This window comes from Hordeum vulgare, chromosome 3H, assembly GCF_904849725.1.
Source record: "Hordeum vulgare subsp. vulgare chromosome 3H, MorexV3_pseudomolecules_assembly, whole genome shotgun sequence".
Taxonomy (NCBI): Eukaryota; Viridiplantae; Streptophyta; class Magnoliopsida; order Poales; family Poaceae; genus Hordeum; species Hordeum vulgare.
In genome coordinates this window covers 18772779-18782254 of record NC_058520.1, presented here as the reverse complement: position 1 = coordinate 18782254, position 9476 = coordinate 18772779, and the positions used below count along the sequence as shown (strand labels likewise).

General features: G+C 45.3%; 1 protein-coding gene and 1 long non-coding RNA gene across 3 annotated transcripts; one reads left to right on the top strand and one right to left on the bottom strand.

Annotated features, from left to right (window-relative positions):
* Nucleotides 1-206: 206 nt before the first annotated feature.
* Nucleotides 207-4705, top strand: LOC123442619 (nascent polypeptide-associated complex subunit alpha, muscle-specific form-like). Of its 2 annotated transcripts, none has more exons than XM_045118709.1 (4): nucleotides 207-582; nucleotides 695-746; nucleotides 1756-3519; nucleotides 3965-4705. In XM_045118709.1, exons 1-4 carry the CDS (start codon nucleotides 421-423, stop codon nucleotides 4423-4425), a joined length of 2439 nt encoding a protein of 812 aa, XP_044974644.1. In that variant the 5' UTR covers nucleotides 207-420; the 3' UTR covers nucleotides 4426-4705. The 2 variants fall into 2 exon arrangements, with proteins under 2 accessions (XP_044974644.1, XP_044974643.1); XM_045118708.1 differs by having other exon boundaries at nucleotides 209-582; nucleotides 3923-4705.
* A 699-nt stretch (nucleotides 4706-5404) lies between these two features.
* Nucleotides 5405-6158, bottom strand: LOC123442617. Its single transcript, XR_006630494.1, has 2 exons — nucleotides 5878-6158; nucleotides 5405-5713 (listed from the first exon to the last, which is right to left on the bottom strand). It is a non-coding gene; the product is annotated as an uncharacterized LOC123442617 (long non-coding RNA).
* Between the last annotated feature and the right edge of the window lie 3318 nt (nucleotides 6159-9476).

The following is a 9476-nucleotide window of genomic DNA, read 5'->3' as shown; positions in this document are numbered from 1 at the left end:
CAGCTTTCGACTTTGGTTTTCCACCCTTTTTCCCCCTTTAAACAGATAAATTGAGGTGCCTTCGCAATCCTGATGATGCGACCTCGTGATGGCAAGCAACCGCCTAAAGAACACAAGGTCGAAAATCGAAACCGGAATCCAGATTTACTTCGCTTTCGCCTTTTGCTTTCATCTCTACTTTGTTCTTTTTTTTTCCTTTTCTTTATCTCTGCCTCTATCCAATTCTGTCGTCCCATACACTCCACTCGCCCCCTTGGTTCTCACTTTAAGCATCTTGTCTTTGCTTCTTCATGGAGGCAGACGATGGTGACCTTCTTATATTAAAAAAATGGAGGCGGGCTTACAGTACTCACCTCACCTGCATACACCTCCGGCTTCACTTCTTCAACCAGAGGAGAGAGAGACAGAGCTCTGGCCACCATGGCGGGGCTCGGCACCGGCGCGGGGGCTCCTCTTGTGAAGGTGTACCATGAGAAGTCCATGATCCTGCCCGATGTGTCGAGGGTGCTTGCTTGCCTGTACGAGAAAAACATCGAGTTTGAAACCGTCAAAGATTCCTACAAGGACATACTCAGGCTCCAGGTACTTGCTCTCTTGGTTTCTGTGGCATACCCAGATTGTAGAAGCAGCAGTTTCTTGAATCTGTACACGTTGATCTCATGTCAACTTCTGGTTTTCTTCCCTGCCTCTGCAGTCAATGAGGAGTGTTCCGGTTCCATTCTACGACGGACCCACATTTCGACAAGGTAACACTGCTTGTTGCATACTTCAGCCATTTTAATTCGTTGATATGCACTCCATGATTAGTTGTTGCTAAGCATGCTTGGTTACAAGAAAACTGGTTTGTTTACAAGTTATATACACGCTCACTCGAATGAGATATAGCCTTCTGTCTCAAGACTCTCAAAATGAATGCCTTGTAGTTGTAGCTAGGAAAAGTTGATGTAAAAACATCCACCTGAACCCGGTGAGATAAATTCAGGTTATACCTTGTGAATCAGCCCTGCAAAAAAAAAAGTTCAAAAAATAAATAGAATTGACATAACAAACAATAGTTTGAGATCTAAGAAGGTTTTGATACGGGGTTCATGGCTGGCAATATAACATGCTTAGCTGCTTATATATTTCTTTAGCATTCTGGTTTCCAAAGCAACAACCCCTCTCATTTCTGTGTGCAAGTTGGAGTGAAAGTAGTCAGGATTTCCTCCACATCAATAGTTCGTGCATACCAGTGTATTCCTGCTCATCAATATCTAAAGTAGTGAAGCAGGATGTAGCAGGGGATATTATACTTAATAGATTCCTAGCGTGTGTGTCAATGCTTCTTCAAAACGATTATGATAACTTTATTGGTAATCAATAAAGCTTTCTCTTGGCTAAAGAAAATATTGCAAGCAGCATTAGCCTCAAATTGCTCCATCATCATGGTTTGTAAATGAAAATATGAAATGCAACACTATCAGGATTATCTTGTAAACATGCTACGGAAATGAATAGCTTCATGAAGCTCTTCAGTAGCAACATTGGAAAAATAATTAACATTTCAAATACAAGTATATCATGTTTTCACAATTTTGCTAGCAAGTTTAAAATGAGAGGGACGCTAAGAATTTATAACTACACTATCTCAGTTTTTACTGTAAAGTTTATGCAGGACTTTTCTACAGTAATAGATACTCAGTAACCAGAATAATTAATGATGCAACTTCGATCAGAAATCCAGAATACAGCACTAATCCATCTTCCAAACTGCAGAGTCGAGAGCAATCTGCCGCTACATAGCAGAAACCTACGAGCAGCGTGGGTATCCTTTCCTCCTGGGGAAGGATGTCCTGGAGAGGGCTTCCATCGAGCAATGGCTCCGGCACGAGGAGCACGCCTTCGATCCTCCGAGCCGGGCATTGTTCTGCCACCTGGCCTTCCCTTTCCCCGACGAGGACACGAGCGACATCGACAGGGAGAAGCGGAAGCTGGAGGAAGTCCTGGAGGTTTACGAGCAAAGGCTTGGCGAGAGCGAGTTCCTTGCTGGGAACAAGTTCACTCTTGCCGACCTTGTTCACCTGCCAAACACCCATCACATAGTGACGTCCGACGAGTTCGCCTACCTGTATGACTCGAGGAAGAACGTGCAGAGGTGGTGGAATGCGATCTCTGGACGGGACTCTTGGCAGCAGGTGGTGAGGGATATGCAGGACGTGGAGGAGCAGTACCAAATGGAGGAACTTGAGCAGCAGCAGCAGCTGGAGCAGCAGTGGCAGTGGCAGCCGGAAGGCCCGGAACCACCGGCAGCATATGGCGGCCGCACCATCCGCATAGACCCTCGAAAGCAGGCAGGCATGGAGTCGAGGACGATCCTGGTTCCGCCGCCTGGCAGCGGTACAATATCATCCTCATCTTTCACAGTTCAACCTCTTCCCGCAGAAACAACCTCTCATGGCCCAAATTCACCTGGCAAAATGAAAGAAAGTAACTTCTTTCCTACCACTGAGAAAACACCAGCAAAGTCAAAGCAAAGAAATCCCACCACTCAGAAGAAACCAGCTGCTAGCAGTGTTGAAACAACTACTAGTAACTTCTTTACCCCAGCTGCCCCTCCTAGCACCACCAAAATGTCTCAGAGAACTGATGCCGACAAACCCACCTCCAAAGATGCCTCATCTCCAACCAGACCCAGCCAAGGATCATCCAAAAAAGCTCCTGATAAGCTCCATCTCTCTGATGATGAGGCAGCAACCCTTAGCAAACCTATGCTTTCGCAAGAAGCCCGCAAACCCACCGACAAAACTCCATATTCGCAACAGCCCTCTGAGCAAGCGAAGAAGGCCGCGGCTGATCAAAAGGATGCTGCTCATTTGCCAAAGCATGTGGCATTCAGAGACATTCAGAACGAAACTGCGCCGCAAGCTAGAAGCCGTGGTGCCAAAGACAGCACCAAAGAAGGTAGAGAGGCTGATCAGAAGAGGGCTGCAACAGCACTAACCAGGGAACTGCCGCCGGGTTCTCAGAATACCCCTCAAGCACCGTCAGCTGATCCGAAACCATCTGACTCGGCACCAATGAAAGAGGGTGCCAATAATGAAGATGACCGGTTCTCAACTAAGAGGCTCAGAAAAATGCTTGAGGAAAGTGATCCAGCAGTACTCAAACCACAGTCGACAGATATGCAACCCCCTCCGGTACAGGCAGACGGCGCAAGAGATCCTCGCACTCCAGTCACAGCTGATGAAAGGAGAGCAACTTCACCGCCGAAAGGAGGGGTGGCTGGGGATGATCGTGGTGCCAGTCCGCCACGAAAATCACCATCCGCCAATGAGCGACAATCATCCCCACAGATGCCAAGCCAATCACCACCTGGTGAAAGCGCAACACCACCAGCACCACTGCAAGCACCAGCATCTGATGCTCCTGGGGAAAATGAGGCAGTCAAACCCTCAATTGCCGATCCAAGAGGTATATCTACTACGCCAAAGAGACTAGCATCAACTCCTGGAACTCAACGTCAAACGGCTACCGCAACAGGTAAAGTACTGACTACCGCAGTAGGCATCAAATAGTTACCTCAAACCAGGCACCAAAGGTCTTCCAGATAATACTAGTTCCAAATGTTAACATAGTTTCATGCACCAACCATCTGATACACACCTGATACATAATACGAAAAGGCTGCTTTTATTCGACGGTTCAGCATTCTCAACCCTCATAGAACCATTCATCATATCTCATATTACTAGAATGCTTAACATTGGACCAGTTGCGGTTATAGATTATAACTCAGTCCCAATTAGAATAGCTGATTCATAGTCTAAAGCCATGTTTCACATCCCTGGGCCATGTGCTAATGAGAGAAATCCTCTACATGAACCAGTATAATCTACGTCGTACTCTGTGGACTGATTGTGGGATTATTGGTATCATATTGCAGACCAACTTTCAGACCAAGCTCCAGCAGCGTCTTCTTTTGCAGATAGAAGGAACGAGAAGACTGGCATTGATGAAGCCCGTCAAACCGCCACAGTGGCACCTGATGTGCAGCCTGGTGGGAGAGCTCCCAATAGTTCTGGGAGTAAGCCGATATCTTCCAAGGATATTAGCAAGCAAACAGATGAAACATTATATTATCGCAGCTCAGAAACATCCAGAGAAATGCCATCATCAGCCCCTGAGAAGAGCATGAGACAACAACAGTTGCAAAGTGACAAGTCCATTACATCACCGCAAGGCATTGGGAAGCAAGGTTCTGAAGCTGCACCGCCGGTGTCTGGAACCGAGAAACCTGGGAGAACTCAAGGACAAGATTTAGTAGAGTCTCGGGAACAAACCTCCCCTGATACTCAGCAGGTGAAAAACAACAGAAATAATAGCAAATCGGATGGCTCAAGCAAACCCACCCAATTTGATGGTAATAAAGGTGATGTCCCTGAGTGACAGAGAGGCGGCTCGTCGACCAACCTATAACATGTTTCTATCACGTCATCCGGTTGCAGCTTCGTTGTTGTCGTCTTATCTACCTACCTAGTTTAACATGCTCGTTAATAAGGTCCATTATCTGTCACCCTTGGACCAAACCATGCTAGCCAATTTGTCTACTCCACCTGGTATATCGTTACTACTTTTCAATGGTGCATTTGTTTGCTGTTCTTTTCCTGAAAAATGACTTGTTTAGATGGTCCTTGCATTAGTACTGTTTTGAATAATGTGAGTGCAACATTTTATTCTACATAAGAACCATATGCCTTATCCATATGTGTTCACCTCAGTGATGTGCTTGTATTTATCCATACCTGTTCTGGATAGGCCTAGCTTGCAGCCCCTAAAAGGGGAGCCAAGTTACACAGATGCTCGACAGACTATACAGGAAGGGCAAGCAAGAAAATGTATAGAAAAATAGATACACTGGTACGAATATGATTTATGATCACAGTTGCAAACCCACACTTACTGTAGGAACAAATCTGAATTTGGTTAATATTTTTTATAATCAACTGTGGGTTATATATGTTATCAACAGCATAACAAATAGCAGAGCAGGAATGAACTCAACAGCACTTACCAAAAACATATTCAAGGAATTCCAAGGCTCCATCAAAACAATCGCACTCAACAGTTTGACGCTACCTCTGGATTGATGCTGTAGCTGGAAAGGTAACTCATACGATAAACTGAACAGACAACAAATCAGTAGCTACCAATGAGAATCATGTTAGTCCAAGTGTACACCTCATCTCTTTGATACTGAAGCTGGATTTCTCTCAAACAGCGCAAGCATTTTCCCACGGATTTCTCGGAAATCTCCATGTGAAAAGTGAAAACAGACACCGGTAGCACTAACAACACATGGAAATTGGATGTTTGCTCCAGTAAGTCTCAACAGATTGCATAGAAAAAACAAATAGTGCAGAAGAAATTTGGTATCAGGCAACACGACATATGAATATTTTTCAAGTTCGATAACATAACTGGTACATCGCCCCTAGCTCAAGTAATCTAAAGCTGCAAAGAAATCATCTTCAACTTTTACAGAGATAAGGATGGCAATCACTACCTACAGCTTATGAATCAGGTGCACTTCCTTGAGGATGCACGACTCCCATGGTATTATTCCCCTTGTCTCCTCGTTTCTTGGAGCAAACCCAACATAAGAGCTTTGTTGCAAAACAAGCAGCCATGAACTATCACTTGGACTTGTACACGGATGACTTGTACAGACCTCCTGCTAAAAGAACGCAAAGCCACATCCAATTGTCGCTGTGAGAGATTTTTCTTTGATGACATGCTGGATATTCGGATTGGGGCATGGAGCTCATGGAGCAGGAGCTTCTTGGATCCCCACAACATATCAATTTTGTCTGTATCAATCAATCGACCAAGCTTGTGTACCTGGAGTATATATGATGCGGGGATGGATGGAGGTGGCAGGAAACCGCCGTTCTTCCTTGTGCCGCCTCGTGGAACGAAGAGGCAGCGTCCTCCGTCCGCCGTTGTTACCACCACCTGTGCCGGCTTGGACTGGCTGGGAGAGGGTCGCGTCGAAGGAACCCTCGGCGCGAGGGAGGAACGACGAGCCGCCGCTGGGGGTGGAAGGAGAGTGGTGATCCGGGGCTGCTAGCGCCGCGGGAGACGGCCGAGAACGGAGGCGGCGACGGCGCACGGCGGCGTGTCGCGCGCGGGAGGGAGAGACACGACGGCGGGCGCGGCTATGCGACGCCCGCAGCGAGCCACACGCTAGCGTCGCCTGCAACTACTACTAGCTGGTAGTGGGCCCGCCCAGTTACAACATGGTCCTGTCACGCAGACGTCACGCTTCTTTTTTTAATATTCTGAATGAAAAATAAAATACATGTATTATGAAAACAAATTAGTAAATGTAGTGTAGAAAATGTAAATAAATGTCTGAAATGTGAATAAATGTCTCAGCTTTGTATTACCTCTAGTACAAAATTATATTGAGCCTAAGACACTTATTTTGGGACGGAGGGAGTATTTACAAAAACGTTCAAAACAAGTATTTCTGAAAATGTGAATCATAAATTTAAAAATGCTAAATGTATATAAAAATGTTTTAGATAAATATGAAAAATGTACAATGCGTATGATAAAATCAGAGGAAAACCATATATTTTGCAACAATGTTAATCATGTATTTGATAAATGCTAACTGAGCACAGCAAAAATATTACTGGTAATATACAAAAAATGTACAACGGTTATGAACAATGTAGACATGTGTTACAAGATAAAAAGGAAAACAATGAAACCAAAGAAAGAAACAAAAAAAATTGGAAATCGAAGAAAGAAACACAAAACCAAAGAAAGAAAGGAACTGGAAAAGGAAAACCAAAATATCACAGAAAACTCGATTAAAACTGTAGTACAAATAGTGCAAAAATGACTCTAAGAACCTGATCTCATTTCGAATGATTGTGTGTTGCTTTTCTTCAACTCCTCTTAATATAATTCATGGACTTGATTTATTTGGCATATCTAATGGGTGTGGTACTATCTGTTCAAGAGTCATCTCATGAACATAAGAGTCGCACAAGAACGTTGTGCTTGAGAGGTTCTTACAAGCCTTACATGTCTGCGGCTACTTCTTATTTTTATTACAAAAATTATTGTAGTGGACAAAACTTTGCTGAACTGATGTTCGTAATCATTTATTTTGTCAGGTACTTTTAAATGGCATTTTATAATTACAATAATAATAATAATATGAGCATGTGGTTGTTGAATGTAGAAAGGGGCTTGTTTGTTTGCGGAACTTGGGGTGATACAATAGTTGATATATGTGTGTCTTAATGTGTTCATCTTCTTGTCCTATACCATTTGTGGAACTTGGAGTACTTACCATTTAATGGACTTGTGCAGAAACTTGTGTGCCTAAAGAAACTTATAAGTCATAGTCGAACATGGTATTTTCATCAGCACGCATATGCACAAGGCCAAGGCAATGACAGCATGTGGCAGGCGCAAACGATCACGTGTGGGTCACAAGAGAGTGTGGGAGGATGAACAACATGATTTTATGAAGATCCTCGCCGCCGATGACATTACAGCCCCGGCAAGGGTCGTCGAAGTTGCGAGGGGCGTTGAGGATTCCATGATTTCCCGGTCGACAACGTGGGTTCGCGGTGGCGAACGAGGGAAAATCTTTTAAGGAGCGATGTCACATAGTACTAAATTGGAGAAGAGTTGGGAGTCGGAGTAAACTTAAGAGGAGTACAATTATCCTTCTCTAACTGTTTAAGGGATCGGTTTGATACTTGCCTATTTTCCTCCTCTAGAGATTTTTAGAAGATCGGTTAGAGATGTTGTGGTGCTCTACCTGGAACCGCATAGCTACCGGTCAATAGAGTAAGGGCAGTGCTAGGCGTCGGCGGACCGGCGCTAGCTTTTGCCAATCGGACCCCAACCGTTTGATACAACGATTAAATACCATCAGATTTGTTTACCGTTTCGTCCTCCCTCGCGAGTCAATGCCCCGAGCACCGCCGACACCCCTGCCCCGCGCTTGAAGCACGACCGCAGCGTCCTTTTCGCCGGTCGGCGCCCTCGGCAGATGTCCTCCTTGCCGGTCAGCACCCTCGTTGGCCGTCCGCATCGCCGGCCGCCGCCCGCACCCTCGTTGGCCGTCCGCATCGCCGGCCGCCGCCCCTCATCCCCAGCTCTACCCCCATGCAATAGTTGCGCCCTCCAGGTTGCAACTCCGTGTGTCGCTTGAAGCTTTTTCTTCTCTGAGATGTAGCACCGCCATGCCGTCGATCTGCAGCTCCCCGGTGTCACTGCTCCCATCATCATCGGTATGTTGTATCGTTTGAAGCTTTATTCACTGTGGTTGAAGCTATTTTCACGAGTTGAACATCAACGGTTGAAGCTTTTTCCATCAACGGTTGAAGCTTTTTCCACAACGGTTGAAGATTTTTATATGTCGCTTGAAGCTTTTTGCTGGTTGTAGCAAAAATGACAGGCTTTCCTCGTTGGTCTGTGGTTGAAGCTTTTCAAACATATGGTTGAAGCTTTTGTGTCAATGATTGCAGCTTTTTGTGTTTCGCTTTCATTGGTTGAAGCTTTTCATATCGTCGATTGAAGCTTTTTTCCTAGCCGGTTGAAACTTTTTTCATCATCGGTTGCAGCATTCGCGTTTTGCGTGGTGGATGGCCTTTGATTCCCCTCGTCTCTGGTTGAATCTTTCGATAATGCCGGTTGTAGCATTTTTGATCGCCGGTTTGAAGCTTTTTTTCGTCGTCGGTTGCAAAAAAGCGATGCTGGTTGTAGCTTTTTCAGGGGGGTGTAGCTTTGACGCATGAACTTGCAGCTTTGGCTTCGCAACCTCGCCCGCGATGCAAACTCCGGCCAGCAACCTCGCTGCCATATATCTTCTGGGAGAGGGAAAGGGAGAGGTGGGGCGGCCCTCATCGACGGCACAACGAACACAACGAAAAAGAGGAGTGGTGAGGGAGGATGGGGAACGGGAAGAAAAAAGCAGGTGGACCCACGTTAATATGCGGCCACGAAGCGCCGAAGCATTTTCTTATCCAACCGCGCACGTGCGTCCGGCGTAAGGTTTCTGCCGGCGCGCGGGTGGTAAACGTTTACCATAGAGTAAGGTCTCCTTTGATTGAAATAAATTTTACAGGATTTTCTATGGTTAGAATACTTAGGATTTCTTCTGTGTTTTTTTTTGTGAGAGAACTTTTTATCTATTCATCATAGCATGACAGTACACATAACACAAAAATAATAAAAAATGTATCCATGTCCTTAGACCACCTAGCCCGACTACAAGTACTTGAGCGAGCCCAAGGCGCACTACCGTCATCACCACTTTCACACTTGAGCGGGACCAAACTTGTTGTAGTAGATGGTTTGAAAAGTCGTCATGCTAAACATGAAAGCTTAAATAATCCACAAACTTCATCGACGTATATTAGGTGATAATCAGGATGAGTTGTACCATCATAAGGTTGCTATTAGCTTAT